Source organism: Lasioglossum baleicum, chromosome 18 (genome assembly GCF_051020765.1).
Source record: "Lasioglossum baleicum chromosome 18, iyLasBale1, whole genome shotgun sequence".
NCBI classification, from domain to species: domain Eukaryota; kingdom Metazoa; phylum Arthropoda; class Insecta; order Hymenoptera; family Halictidae; genus Lasioglossum; species Lasioglossum baleicum.
This window is the reverse complement of record NC_134946.1, coordinates 5,777,747-5,793,597: the sequence shown is the minus strand read 5'-3', so window position 1 is coordinate 5,793,597 and position 15,851 is coordinate 5,777,747. Positions and strand designations below refer to the sequence as shown.

General features: G+C 36.9%; 1 protein-coding gene across 46 annotated transcripts in view; it reads left to right on the top strand.

Moving 5' to 3' along the window:
* The first annotated feature begins 200 nt into the window (after positions 1-200).
* Positions 201-15,851, top strand: part of Slo (calcium-activated potassium channel slo) — a 132,711-nt gene continuing 117,060 nt past the window's right edge. For 45 of the 46 annotated variants that reach the window (XM_076442414.1, XM_076442388.1, XM_076442378.1 and 42 more), the window contains exon 1: positions 201-506. In XM_076442414.1, coding sequence (XP_076298529.1) covers positions 201-506 — 306 coding nt within the window. Of the gene's footprint in view, positions 507-10,591; positions 10,665-15,851 lie in introns of all 46 variants that reach the window. The other variant, XM_076442415.1, reaches the window with a different exon arrangement.

Sequence of the window (15,851 nt, the reverse complement as noted above, 5' to 3'; positions counted from 1 at the left end):
ATCGCTGTATCTCGTACCGTACCGTACCGTACCGTCACCGTATCGTTGCCGTTACCGTCAGAGCGGGCCGGTCGACGACGAGAGAAGCTGCGCTTTCCCCATTATAATTATGAAGCGGATAAAGTGCGCCGCACCGCTGTCCACCGTTTCTGATCGCCGCCGGTGAATGTGTGACCCGGGGGCAGCAGAGATCCGCCGCGATGACGACGACCGAAGAGACGACCGAGCAGCCCCCGGTAGACGACTGCCTGAAGGATCGGAAATGGTGGTGCTTCCTGCTGTCGAGCATATTCACGTTTCTCGCCGGGCTGCTGATCGTGCTCCTCTGGCGCGCGTTCGCCTTCCTCTGCTGTCGCAAGGAGCCCGAGTTCGCACCAAATGACCCGAAGCAGAAGGAGCAGAAGACCAGCCGTCAGGGCAAGGAGTTCGAGGGGACTTTCATGACCGAGGCCAAGGACTGGGCCGGCGAACTTATCTCCGGACAGACCACCACTGGACGAATCCTGGTGAGTTGCGGATATTCGCTTCTATACTACTGCGGCCAACTGACCGATACACCGACGATCCCCGGAGTCGGTCGATCCTTCAAATTTCTACCGACCGATTCCGAAGAGTCTAATGAATTCGATGCTATGGTATATGGTTCTCGAAGGTTATTGATGTTTGGAGACGTTTGAAGGACGTCCGAAGTCGGGCGGAAAATTCGTGCCGTTTCACCCCAGAGACCTCGACTTTATCGAACCTCTAAACTCATGAATTTTTTCGCCCCTAATTCTGGAAGCTATCGCTATGCTTTTTGCACGAAACTGTTCCACAGACTCTATCTAGTGATACACCATTTTGTACGGTTATTCAAGTATCTTTTGGATTGCATCGAAGCTACTTCAGTATGAGTTACGTTAGGTATTTTTTAATAACATTGCAACACTTATACATATTTAAAATGGTACACGTTCCTCCAAACGTAATGGTGTCGTTTTGTACGTCATTGTAAACAGTTGGGCATGCATAAACGACGTTTAAAGTTAAACATTCTGTTAGGTACTGTTGTACTGATCATCTTCAACTTTAAGGATTTGTTGTGCTGTAACTATGAAGGTTAGCTTAATGGTCTAATACCTTCAGGGACATCAATTTTATTTCTAACTTATACACAAATCTACTTTTCGGATAATTAAAGTTTTCACAATAAATTGAGAAGTATCCGAGAGACGTTAAACATTATTTAAACATATGCAAACGTTAATAATAGTACTGCAAACGAACCAATTTATGCAAGAAACATTCATATAGCTTTCACAGTTGAGGCAGGAAAAATCTCAAATTTTTCTCTTCAAATGATGTGGTCAAATTAAATTTAAGCATCCTCAAGCTCCATAAATGTTACATGAAAATATACTGGTAGGTTTGAAAGAGTTTTCATAATATTCGCACAACTTTTATGGTTGATGCAAAATTTGTTAAACGAAATGGAAGAATTGGATTCGGACAATTTCGCAAAAGCAAGGACGAGGGTAATATTTCATTTGCTAAGGCAATTCTGGCAATTCTGTGCCTAGTAATAACAGAAATACGATTTACTTACGTTTGTTAGTATGCATATTATTTTATGTTTGTAAAGTTTATGAATTCAATGTGAACGTACAGAAATCCACAGTTGTTGCCAAGCGGTTTTAATCGTTTTTGGGGGTTGAATGAACGTAGATGGATTTTTGGAATGTGGAAAATTGACGGGAAGGTTGAACCCCCGTGCTTCGATATAGATAGTATATATATATGTAGAGATACTTTCCGAAGCGAGACACGCTGACCTAGTAAACTGTTGACGGTTCGTGTCATCGTTTTTTTTTTCTCGCAAATTTATTATATTTGTTTCGTAGGTAGCTGCTTAATGTCCCCTAACGATAAGGAATTTATTACCTCTCGATTTCCAGACGTTCGCGTATCTCCAAGAAATTTTCGAGTCGGTTTCTATTATTGATTGACGGACGTTTGAGCGAACGATTTGTTTGCCAGATGAACTTTCAATAACAGAAGCATTACGTTCGTATTCGTTTATGAATTTATCTATTGTCAGATTTATTTTTCAGTGACAAACTATTATTTTGATGGTAATCAGAAATGATTGAAATAAACTCTCGATAACTAACGACAGTTTTTATGTGGTTGTTTTGATCGTAGAGGATTAATGTCTCGATAAACAAAGCCAGCGCAGACAGTTATAACCATATATATATATTCCATAACTTCCCGCCGTTATATGTTCATTACTTAGTAAATTTATGGAGTGATATAACGGTTCTGATAAACAATTATTTTGTCCGATGAAACACAATTTGGATACGTGAAGCTGCCAGGCAGTTATAATACACGTGCGGCGACATTATGTTTTTATTCGTTTGCACATTTATCGATTAACTCGATTTATGTTCAACGATCAACGAGAATTTTATCAGTAATGATGACGTTGATTTAAATTTTCCACAACTAAAAGTGGTTATAAATGTGATCGTGTTTGTCTTAGTTTTGTCCCGCATAAACAATTATTGCAATAGTAACAGGAACATAAATATTCTTAAACAAATCAAGAAGATTTTGGTACAGATAAACATTCTCAAGACAAATGTTTGATAAATATTCTCTTTTTACATGCTGGATAGGTAGAACTACTAAATACCAGATCGCCAAGAGGATTTCAATTATTTGTTGCTCGGCTCGTTAATGAATAAACTGAAGCTTCATGGCGTGCGATATTTTCCGCGACGTCCTGACACGCTCATTTATTATTAGACTTCGGGTTTTATGCGTGTACAACGTGTTTGACCGTACACGACGCAATAAAGCGGGAACTTTAAGAATATTTAATAAGGTTAGAGGGGGGGGGGGAATGTGAAAAAGGAAATTATTCTTGTAAATTCAAGTAAATAAAGTTAAACGAAAGTGAACACAGGGAAACTTACGTAAATTTAAGTCAATTTAATTGAATTTTATTGAACTTTATTTAAATGGATTGAACTTCATTAAATGTGATCGAATTTTATTCAACTTGATCGAATTTTATTAAACTTGATCGAATTTTATTCAAATTGATCGAACTTTGTTCAACTTGATCGGACTTTATTCAACTTGATCAACCTTGATTCAATTTAATTCAATTCAAGTAAATTCAAATAGACCTAAGTTAATTCTCTCTCAAATAAATGTAGATAACTTCACTAACATATATGAATTAAATTCAACTAACAATAAGCTCAAATGAATTCAAGTAGATTTAAGTGTATTCAAGTAGATTCAAGTATAGTTAAGTATATTCAAGTATATTCAAATGTATTCAAGTATATTCAAGTATATTCGAGTATATTCGAGTATATTCAATATTCGAAGATGGACAGCCATTAAAACGTCCCCGAAATCCGCCATCCAGTAGTTAGTTCGTTCGGTAGAACCCTCACCGCGCCATTTGCCCCGAAAACAAGTGATCCTCGAGAGACAGGGAGAGAGAGAGAGAGAGTGACGAGAGACAGCGCGGGGGGTGGTAAGTTAGCATTACTGACTTGTGGTAACGTAGTTGTCGGCTCGATCGAGTTACAGGACGCTCTCGCGAGCACGTTCCGGATGCGTGGAAAGGTGAAAATGATTAGAGGACTTAAGCGCGCGCGGGGAAGAACGAGTTGCCACGAGTATCCTATACAGCTGTGCAGCCGGTGACCTAGTTTTCGTTCGTGGAACCAGACACGTCGTCGGCTGAAGTAGGGGGTGGTTTCTACGCAGTGCGTGTTCCTATGGGGCGTGTGCCTCTAGTTCCCTTCCACGAAGGTCAACCGAGTCAGCTTTTCTTTCTTTGCTTTATCTCTTGAACAGAAAATGTCAGTTTGATTTGTAACAGAGACAGGAAAGATTCTTTGCTACCCTAGACACACCACTAGGAAACAGCCCTGATCGTTTCAGTAGTCAACCATTTAAGGGCGTGCGCAACCCTGTAAGCCTAATGGAATAAAACAAAGATATTTGTTTTCTCATATAAAGAATACCGTAAAAAGAAAGATTTTTTCAGGGAACATCGAGCAACATTATTGCTTTATCTTTTTTCATATGTTTTTTTACTACTTACAACTACAGAATGGTTGAGTTGGATAACATTATGTTAAATGAAATGTTGCTCAATGTTTCCGCAAGAAATCTTTTTCTTGCAGTATCTTTATATCGAAACGATAAGAGTTATCTCGTGAAAATCAAGTATCTCATCAAACTATTTCACCCCAATTGATCGCAAGTTCGAACTTTGAACCTCGCAGGATATAGCACAGATCAATTTCGAGACTTAGAGTGTCGTTACAGTCGGCGATCGCATAACGTGCACGCCGAGTTCGGTCGGTCTGCGTCATTTTTCTGCCTGCAGTTAATTTCTATAGTTCGCTCCAATTCGATGGGAGATACATGCGCGAGCAAGTGTGTTTCTGGGTTAAACGATGCCAGGGAATTCGTATAAATTAGATACACGAGCCTCCTTCTCTCATAGTATTCCACTATACCAACCTCTTCTTCGTCTTTCCGAAACTTCTCCTTTACGATCGTTAGCGGTTTACTTGCGGGATTCATGATACCCTGCGATAACTCATGCTGAAGAGAGAAAGCCACCAGTCGACTCCTTGTCCAGAACTGCGGCAAAAATGTGCGACACGATTTTTTTTTTCACACGAGCCTTCGTTTTCGGGAAAATCAAAAACTAGGTCCAACACCTTCGTGGCCAACTGTTTTTCTGGGAAACGGAGCCTCGTACGAAAAAATTATATTGACAAGTTAATTTTAAATCGAGTACTTAAATTATTTCCATTGCTATTGAAAGTAGACGAAAAACGACTACATAAATAGGATGTATATGGTTTTAAGGCGCGCCTCTGATGATGATAAAAAAAATCCATTGAAGGTTACAGTTTTTTCAAGGACATCGCATTTTTTTTGCACACTAACATGTATTTTTTATACCACAATGTGGTAGCCCAGACGAGTTCAACGATCCATGACCTTGAAATGACCTCGAAAGCAAACATTTTCTGGGAGAACTTTTTTGAGAACGAATAATTTTGAATTGTGTGAGAAAAGTTAGTTTCTTTTGGGTATTTATCGTTTTTAGTATTATTGTATTATGTGTGTCTTTCGATAAATTCTTTGGCAAGAAGAAAAATAGGTTGATAGAAACGGGAGCGCCGTAGCCTTCTTTGTCGAAATAATGACCAAGTAGCTAGCATTTATATAATGCTACGTGTCTTCTGAAGAACGGGTTAGGTTTCTCTTTAATCTAATCCGACTGTGATTTTCCGATAGCAACTACTGTGAACAAGCTACTATGTCGTTCCCTGAAGTAGGTGACGTGTGTCTTGCACCACTGCAAGTCTTATCGAGCAGGAGAGGAAACCTTTGGCTAGTATTCTCCTCGATCCAATGCACTTATTCAACTTTGTTCATCAAATACTAGTTCAATTTTCCAGAATCGAATCTTGATTTCTTAAATCGCAGCTTGGAATTTTGTATAATACAAGAAAATACAGGGCGACGCATAAGATCGTGATCACCCTTTTATTTTCTCAAAATCCACATTTATTTTATAAAGAAATTCGAATTTTAAATGGTCTGGTGACTTCTGAGCCACTCTGTACTTTTGTAGTCGGAAAACATTTATTTGGGAAATATTTGAATTTAACTGACTGGTAAAATGTCGCTCTAATTAATGACTTTTTGCAATAAGTGGTTTAGTACTTTTTGTGAAGGATTTGGATTTGTCGGTGTATTTGAAAATATTATACTATATGATTCTTGAAAAAAATGGTTACGTGAAATTACGCGCCTTTCGAACCAATCAACGTTTGTCCGAAACGTTTTTCGATTGTTGCATTATTCTTTATATTATTGCACTGTACAATTTATACATTTTTAATACATTAACGATTTTCAATTCTCTATAAAAAAAAAAGATACTGAGCGACTTACGGTTCGTATTTTTGTAAAGATTTTCAAGCTGCATCGACTAATGTACTTGGAACTATATGATTCTACAGGGTGTCCCAAAATTCGTGAAAATCCCGAAAGGGGGTGGTTCCTGAGACCATTTCAAGCGACATTTTCCTTCGCAAAAATGTTATCCGCGGCTTTGTTTACGAGTTATTAACGAAAAACACGGACCAATCAGAGCGCGATCTAGACGCGAGTTGCCACAGTCGGCCAATAGACATTTGGCGCGCCGAGCCGACTGTGGCAACTCGCGTCTAAACGCGCTCTGATTGGTCCGTGTTTTTCGTTAATAACTCGTAAACAAAGCCGCGGATAACATTTTTGCAAAGGAAAATGTCGCTTGAAATGGTCTCAGGAACCACCCCCTTTCGGGATTTTCACGAATTTTGGGACACCCTGTATAGAGAACAACACACTCTTTGCCTTCTTGTAATCTCTAAGTAAAACTTCGCGAGAAAACGATTTTCATAAAAAGATTCACCCCTTGGAACTATTCAATTTGTGTCTGAAACCAGACTGTACTTAGGTTAGTTTTGTTTCTGGTAATATTTTGCCGTTCGCGAATGGTACCGGGGTGGTCTGGAATGGAAATAATAAAGGAGGACGAGAGGGTAGGAAAACGGGTAGTATAAACGTAGTTCATTCGCGTCGAGCAGTGCACCGACAATGAGCGGTGGTCCGCGTGGTCCTCGGTGAAAACTAGGTTACAAGTGTTGTATGTCATATCCGTCGTATCACGAAACTGGCTTTCCATATCCTTTTTGTTATCCATGCGCATTGGCCTTTAAGAAACCAACTAATGGCTAGAAAACGCGTACATTCTCCGATCGTATTTACACCAGCTTTTCTAATTATGCAGACACCTACTACGACCCCACAGAATATTAACTGAATAATTTTACATCGGTAAATGTGATACACATGATACATTAATGAAATAGATGTTCATTGAATTTGTCGCTAAACGAATCTTTCATTTAATCGAAATTAACATTACATTCATATCTTCGCTGTTTACGAAATAATTATCTCGATTGATTTTTAATTTATAGACTGCGGATTTTATGCATTTATGACAAAAATCAGTAGGTGTAATTTAAAATAGCGAAAATATTAGAAACATTTAAACATACTATTATAGCATTCTCAACCTACTAAACATATTAGGGGAAAAAATAAATTTCTCTTTCACTCCTGTTTGTTGCAATTTAGTCACGAAATTTTTATTTTGCATATAAAGATCCGCTGTCTATTTATGAACGTTATTAATTTGAGTTAATTCATTTCTCCAGACACCTGGAACGTCCGCCTAAACAGAATATTAATTAATTCACACCGGTAAACAATGAATTAAATATTCAATGAAATGAATGTTAATTAAATTTGTAGTTAAACGAATCTTTCATTTAATCGGAATTAACGTTACATTCATATCTTTGCTATTTATGAGATAATTAGAGTAAATGTTAATTCATTTTGTGATTACGTTTAATTTGTTTTACATTTAGCTCGTGATTAATCGAGACGACTTAATTAACCTTGAATTTATAAACGTTACACCAATGCTCATAAAAGCCACACGAAATTGAAATAACTTATTTAATATGGCAAAATTGATCATAATGATAACAGAAAATATGTAAAATATGACTACATAAAATGGTACTCAAAGTGATTATTTGCATTTTAATTTTATTCTCGAATGTTGTTCCTCCATTTTGTCCCCATCTCTTAACCTCTCATCGAATCATAGTAACATATTGTATACCGGGTGTCTCACCTAATTAGAGCAAATTACGCCTCTCTTATTATTCATATTAAAAAAATATAGAATGAAAACTGAACTTGTGATAAGTTGAAATTTTTTTTCTTTAGATCAAATCCAGTAGCAAGGATAAGAAGGATCTACCGAAGTGTAATATCTCGACCTTCACATGACCTTGCGTTTTTCTTATTCTTAATTGTAACTATTTTCACTTATTTTTTATAGTTACACAATTACTATTGTGAATAATAGATGGTGCGCGGATTTGATGCATTTGTAACAAAAATATTTGTTACGGAAATAGATACAATTACGAATAAGAAATGCCCAAGGTCAACGTAACAAAAATATTTGTTACTTTCAATAAATTAAAAGAATTGAAGAGTATTTATACATTACTTTGGATCCACTAAAATTGTTAAAGAATTTTACAGTTAAGATCCGCAGTCTAACAATAATCGAAATATTTTAAGGTGCTCGAGTTAGAAGGTAAACCGGTAAAAAAATATCAAAAGACGTTCGCTAATAATTATTTCAACGTAAAAATTCACCGTCTGGTTACCTCGATTCCGGTTTTATAGCGTCCGATCGGGATTCCGAGCGACAGTTTGCCGATTGTTCGCTTTTACAGCGTTTTCTTGCCAGCGAGAGACGAATGGGCGCCGCGCGACACCATTGGCATCCCGCCTACTTTGTTACGCGGGCGTTTTATCCGTTTACACGGAGTGGATTTTTGTATGGTGAACGTGTGTCACGTACGCCGGTTCGAGCTCATTTGATTCGTGTTCCGCGTTCATACAAACGGAGGAGATACACAAACGCGTCAATCAGAAGTCGCAGGCCGGCTGGAATCCTTTCATACTGCCGCCGGAATTAGAGAACGAATCAGAACCGTATTCTCGTTGCCATTACCGGGAGAAATGTTATCCTTATACACCTGAAAGATGAATATAGTTTTCCTTCTAGACTTCGGGGTGCACTGATCCCGACTCACCTTGTCATTCCCTTGAGAAAAGTACTGGAGTATTCATGAGGAAAAATTGGTAGTTCGAGAGATATACTCAACCCTTCGGGGGGGGGGGGAGGGTTTCGATACAACACGGCTTTGATATTACGTGGTTTCGATATAACATGGTAGACTGAAAACACGGCTTCTACATATACAACACGGTAGTCTAAAAATACGATTTCGATACACAACACGGTTTCTACATACATATACAACACGGTACATAGTCTGAAAATACGGTTTCGATACAACACGGTGTTACTATACGTATAGTGACGCGAATTAATATTCGGTCGCTCTAAAAAAGACGATAACTTTTTTAATATTGTGCTACACCAGGGGCTCTTAAACTTATATGTACAGTGGCCGAAATTTCTATAAAGTCATCTTCATTTTCATAGATATTTTAAGAATATCACCATTTTTGTTGATTCATCGTATCTGGTCTTGTGCCTTGCTGACACTCGGATAGAGGGACTGCGCACTCTAGACCGCCCAATCATATTTTAATGAAAATAATATATCTGTTTTGCCGTGGCCTGCACGCTCCCCGGACCTTAATATTATTGAAAATTGCTGGGCAGAACTTGTTCGCGGTGTATACGCGAATGGAAAGCAGTATCAACACGTACAAGAATTAAAAAATGCAATTGTACGCAAATGGGATACGTTAAGTGAAAATTATATCCAAAAACTATATAAATCGATACCAAATCGTACAATAGAAGTAATAGAAAATAAAGGGGGATGTACCCATTATTAAATAAGTATATATGTTTGATAAGTAATTATTGTTAGTTAAAATTTATGTTCATTATTATTTTCTTATTGTACATGTGCTATCATTTCTTTCTGAAAATAAAACCATTTTTTTTTGTTACACACTAAACCTTATAATATTTTTAATTATTTTCAACGAACCGCATATTCTGAGCTCATAATGTTTTGATATTATACGTTACAAACGTAAAAATTCACACGGGTCATTGAGAAATTAAAGATAGCACACCTGGGCTATCTTTTTGACGAGGAGTGTAAACAACGGATGTTTTTATGCAAACTAAGAAAGTTTTACCTGAATCGCAACAAACTGGAGTCAAACAGAAATTTATTTTCTTTCTTAACATATTTAATAGGTTGAAAATAATATAACAGTATTTTTAAATTCTTCTAATATTTTCACTGTTTCAAATTAAACTTTTCGGTCGAAATTAATATGACAGTATTTTTAAATACTTCTAATATATTCACTGTTTCAAATTGCATCTCAGTTTTGTCGTAAATGCATAAAACCCACTGTCTAGTAATAAAACAGATGTGTACATTTTTTGGGTAGAGTGGTAGGAGCATTGGTCCCCAAACTCACGACCTGTACTACTTTGCCGACTCCTCATTCGGCCCGTAGAGGAGCCATTCGTTGATCTATACTACTCTCCGACCGATAACATTACTGGTATAAGAGAAACATACATATTTCCCTACGTGTTCCAAGTGAACTAGCTCTTAGACTACAATGCTCAACAATAAATTGCCCAGATCTAACACAAGGCACCTTATTTAGTTTTCGAAGTTAGGGTACGTTTTCATATATCAGGCAATGGACTCAATCTTTGCGTTCAACTGTCCAATGAAATTTTTCACAAATCGTTCGATTTAACATTCGAGTTGTATTGGATGCCAATTCATTGGCTTGTAAATATTACATGCATTTATTTTTATTTTTCGTATTATTTCAACTTAACAAAATGTCGGTGTAGAGTAGGAAAGGGTGCAAGTCGAATAGTGAGTGGTTCCTTTCTTTTCCCCAGGGCAAAGATAACACAAGGCTATAATCCCAATTGGAAGTTGATATAAACAATAGTTGCAACAATTACATACTCGGTGAGTAATCTCCGTTATTCTTCCAATACTGCCCTTACAATACTTCTCCCTTATCGAAGAGCTCTTAGCAATTTCGAAAATGTTACAAATTAAAATCTGGGTTATACAGGAGACACTTAACAAAATTGATTATTTTATTGACATAATGTGACTCTGATCTTTTATGTTTCTAATCTCTATATTTCTGTCGTAATAATGGGTTTTCAGATTTCGTTACGTTATCGAATTATTTCGATTAATGATCGTATTTATATTGGGTTGGCAAGAAAGTAACTCCGGCACATTTTAAGATGATATAAAACCGAATTTCTTTATTCAAACGATGAACTTTAATCAATAAAATATTTTCCTGTTTATTCTTTTTGGCAAAAGATCATCCAACAAAAGGGAAAATATCTTACACATTAAAATTCATTGCTTGAATAAAAAAAAATTGGGCTCTCTATTTCACCTTAAAATACCGAAATCTATTTCTTGCCAACCCAATAAAATATCGTAGGAAATCTTATAAAATATTCTACGTTCTTCAGGTTTACCAGAACGCTGTGCAAAAATTGATTTTCGGTAAATGTAAACTGTTTTGGAATTTCGGGGAAGTCTCCGTCAAATATTTAACGACGCGTCGAAAGTTTTAACATTGTTAAGCAAAGTTTACTTGTACAGCAACGTGTGCACGAGTTCCAATCAAGGAAGAGGCTTGTTTGTTTAAACTCCGATGATAAACATCGACGCGGCTGCACGTAATTCGTTGTTAAATTGCGGATCTAATAAAAGAATGTTGCTGCGCTTCTTGTGGTTCTAGAGATCTTGAGAACAATTGCTTAGGTGACTAGTTCAATTTCATATTCACAAGGTTAGATCAACGACGATCCAGATTAACCTTTTAACTGGGGACGACGAGTTAACTTGTCACTGGAGTATCATCTTTCAGAATTATTTTTTCATCTTTTCCCTGACTCAACGAGTCGCTCTTTGACTTAAATGTGTCATGGTATCCATTTCAGCGTAAACTTTATTGTATTAGGTGTGCAAATAAGTTCTTTCCTGTTTTTCTCCAAATTGAAGATTTTATTACATTCTACGTACATAAAATGTAATAAAATCTTTTGCCTGATGACTCCCAATCTTTTTGCCAATTCTTCTTGCGTCTGGGTCGGATTTTCGTTGAGCAATTCCTCTAACTGACCGCCATCAAACTTTCTCGGTGCACCTGAACGATCGTCGTCTTCCAAATTAAAATTTCCGGCTTTAAATCTTTGGTACCACTTTCTGCATGTTCTGTAAGATACAGCGGTCTCTCCCAGTGCCGTACAAACCATTTCAGTAGCTTCAACAGCTGATTTCCTAATCTGGAATGCAAAGAGTAAGCAGTGACGCAAATGATGCTTCTCGCAAATTGTTGCATAAGACTCGAAACTCTTAGAGCGCTCATCACGACTCTTCCTAAAACTACAAGAACGCTCTTTCGGATGACACCAAAATCGAGAAGTAATTCGAATTCAGTGAAAAGTTATGATCGTAGAAAAAAAGGGGAATGTGAACTTATTTGCACGCGCATAATATGTTTGTGATCAATTTCTTTTACTTGTCTTTATTCGGGAAATGAAAATTTTGTCTCGACGACTTGATTAGGGATGCCGAAGTATGCACTGGACGTTTCCAGAGCAAGCTCTAAGCGCGTACACGATTCCCACGAGCGTTTTGCTGGATATATAGCTTTAATAGCTCGGCTGGGGCTAATAACAGTTTAAGTAATCAGCGATGCGCTGATCGACGGAAGTTCAGGCTGGTTATTAGCGTACACTGGTACACGATACTTGCTTCCGAATAAAATGGACGTGGCAGATTCTTTGCAGATCTCTAAAGTAATTTTGTGCTCGTCTCCGAATGAAAGTTGCTCGAAAGTTTAAAGGGCCAGGCTGTTTAAACAAATTCGAAATTGGCCAACTGATGACGTAAACCTCCCCTAAACTTCATTTGTGCTTCGCCGAAGCACATTTCACATCTAACGAAATGGCCGACGTCAAATTCATAATGCTCTGTGCAACGAAACTGTGCAAATAAACAAAAGCGGAATATTTCGAAGGGTTGTGTAAACAAATTCGAAATCAGTAAATTTAAATCCCACTTAATCCCGGGTGCACTGCATTATAGAGAGCGCTCCGAATTTTCCTGCTGCGTCTCGCTAAATCGATGGCTTCGTTATGAAACCGAACGTTTCATATGCAACCTAATAAATATGCTGCTTGCTGCATTCAATATGTCGGCGGCGGCTGGAACGTAATTTTGGGAATGTGCATCTAACTTAAGCGACTTAATCCGTTTCGATTGCGGTCTACTGAATTGCTGACAGGCCGAATCCGATGCATTCGCTGTCTTCGTTGAATGGTTATTGGCATGTGGCATAATCTCAGCGTTGTTAATGACGGAATTCAATTGTTATAACAACTTTTATCGCAATAGTTATTTTCTTCCGTTAACGGACCTTAATTTTTATGAAAATTTCCTTTCTTTCATTCGAGAAATACAAAATAATGGAAAATTGTATTTTGTTTATTAGAGATCATGGAGATGTGTGCATCGTGTGGTTCGTGTATTTTTATATAAACCTCGGTGAAATGAAAAGTTTTGAGTCGATTTTTAGTGAGAAAATGGAAAAAGATATCAGCCTAATTTCGTCGCGATATTCGATACACCCAGTATAGCCTATCTTTTGTATAATCAATAACTCTAGCCCAGATCTAACCTAGATACGATCACCACACTTCTTTCCATGCTTCCAGTTTACTAGACTCGCTATAGTCATGTTACACGTTAAAGGCCTGCAGTGTCTTTCCATCTCTTAATTATCTAGTTTACTTGTGGTATAGAGGGTGTACCACTTAACTCGGGCATTTCAATGTTTCTTCCAGCTATTTCTAATTGTGCGGAAAAATGTCCGAGGAAAACATAATTCCTGACAATTACGCTGAACACATTCTGTTCTAAAAATAATTCCCTATTACATCCTAATTACATTTAAACTATTTCTACAATGTTTAAATTATGACTCAATTCGAATATCATTAATGTGAGGATTTTTACAATTTCAAAAAAAACAAAAACATTTTGATACAATAATCTTAACGCGGTAATAAATTTTATGTAACTCAGAATATAATTGTACAATATTTTGAATGATGATTTATGAAATTGAAAATATTTTTAATATTAACGATTTCAGTCAAATAAAATTGTAAAAACAACTTTAATCAAGTTAGGATGTAAGTAGTGTGTAATTTTGAAGAATTCAGGTTACTTTTAATTATGATAAAGTGCGTTATTCCATTTCAAGTATTTCGAGAAGTTGGAATTTTCCAACTTGAAGAATTTTTTGCGTTCCAACCAACGCTATGCGCTAAATGCGCGAAACGCGCCAAATGGAACTGCGTCATGTAAAACGCGAACGCGAGTCGGAATTTTCCTTACGCGACTCCACTGGCATCACTTAACATTTTTTTCTTCACGCGATCAATTAAATCAGCAGCGCGCGCCTAACGCCAAGACCTCGGAAATCATGAAAGTGAGATCATGCACTATCGACCGGGCAAATGATGTGCTATGTCAAACGCGAGCCAACTGCTGTTTTATTCTCATTTAAGAAATATGAGACGAGTCCTCAGCCTTTCGTAATGCTCCGTCGACGCCTCGATTGCCGGTGACGCCATGTTGCGTTATGCACGAGTTGCGCAATTTTCTGCAAATTCTCATTTTTCTGGCATCAATGTAACCTTGGAAGCGATTCAATTAGGCTAAAAAGTATGTAATAATTCTACGATAAGATTCAACGATTTTTGAGAAGAAAAACGAGCACACGTGACTAACAAGAACATCATTCAAACTGACACTAGCTGATTTCGACGCGTTCTCAATATGATACAGAGACCTCGAAAAATATTCTACAATATTTTTTATTTATCTAGAATCACTATTAAAAAGTACAACAGTCAGGGGATGCAAAATCTAAAACTAGAAAAATATTTGAAAATGGGAATTGCGTATTTTCCAGAAGACAAATTTTTGTAAACAATTTTTCGATGTTTATAAAAAAAGTAAGCTACCCCACAGAAAAATTTTTTATTGGACCTAAAGGCTTAACGTATGCATTTTTCTTTATGCATTCAGAGCAAAATTGAGTAGATGAAATTCAAAGTTGTTGAAAAATGTGACGAATTGAACATGTGAATACATGATTTCTCCTACTCTATTAAAATCATTAAGGGAATAAATAAACTTCAATTTAGTTTCTATTTCTTGCAATCGATGCAGAAAATTTTTATTTTGCATAAAGATCCGCAGTCTAGTTCTAACTGTTCAATGAAAATTATGCTATATAATTTCCTCATTTTGTATATGTATAACTATTTCAAGGAAATCGCTAGCAGTGTATTTTATGCACTTTAAAAAGTAATTCGGTATAATTTAAAACATTAGAAAAACATCATCAGACATAATAATTTCAATTCAGGTAGAAAACTTATAAGTTGCATCCGCAGTTTAATTATAACGGAGGCATACATTTTCTCATTACTATGAAAATCTCTGCTCCGTCAGGGGTTAAACCATGATCAGACGATATTTAGTAATGGCAGGCGCCGTTATAGGGTAACGCAAACTGTCAACCGGTCCGTCAGGTCGTCTCAGAAAGTTGCCGCGAAATCTGCTGAGTCTTCGAAGATGAATCTTAACCGGTGAACGCCTGGAGACTGTTTACTAGACGAATTTAGATTCTCGGTCGTTTCCGTGTCATTAAGAATCAATTTAGAAACCTTTCGGAGGAGATTGGACTCACGAGGCCGATCGCAATGAAATTTGCATATGACGTAGTTGAAAAACTTACTTTTTCAAAATCTTTCCACTTTACTTTTCTTTTTTATTATTCATAATATATTACAACTATTAACTTTTTTATTTTGCATAAAGATCCGCAGATTAGTAATGATTGAATCAATGATTTCCCGAGATCTTGTACAAAAACAGATTTCTATGCAAAATAAAAAGTCTTCGAGTTAACGTTAAGAAACGGAAGTACAAGATAAAAATAACAAAGTCTAAAGTCTAAATGATTCTAAAGTCTAAATATAGTATTACGACAGACAAAAATCAATGAAACCCAGTACGGTTTTAGGTCGCGTTCGACACACGGAA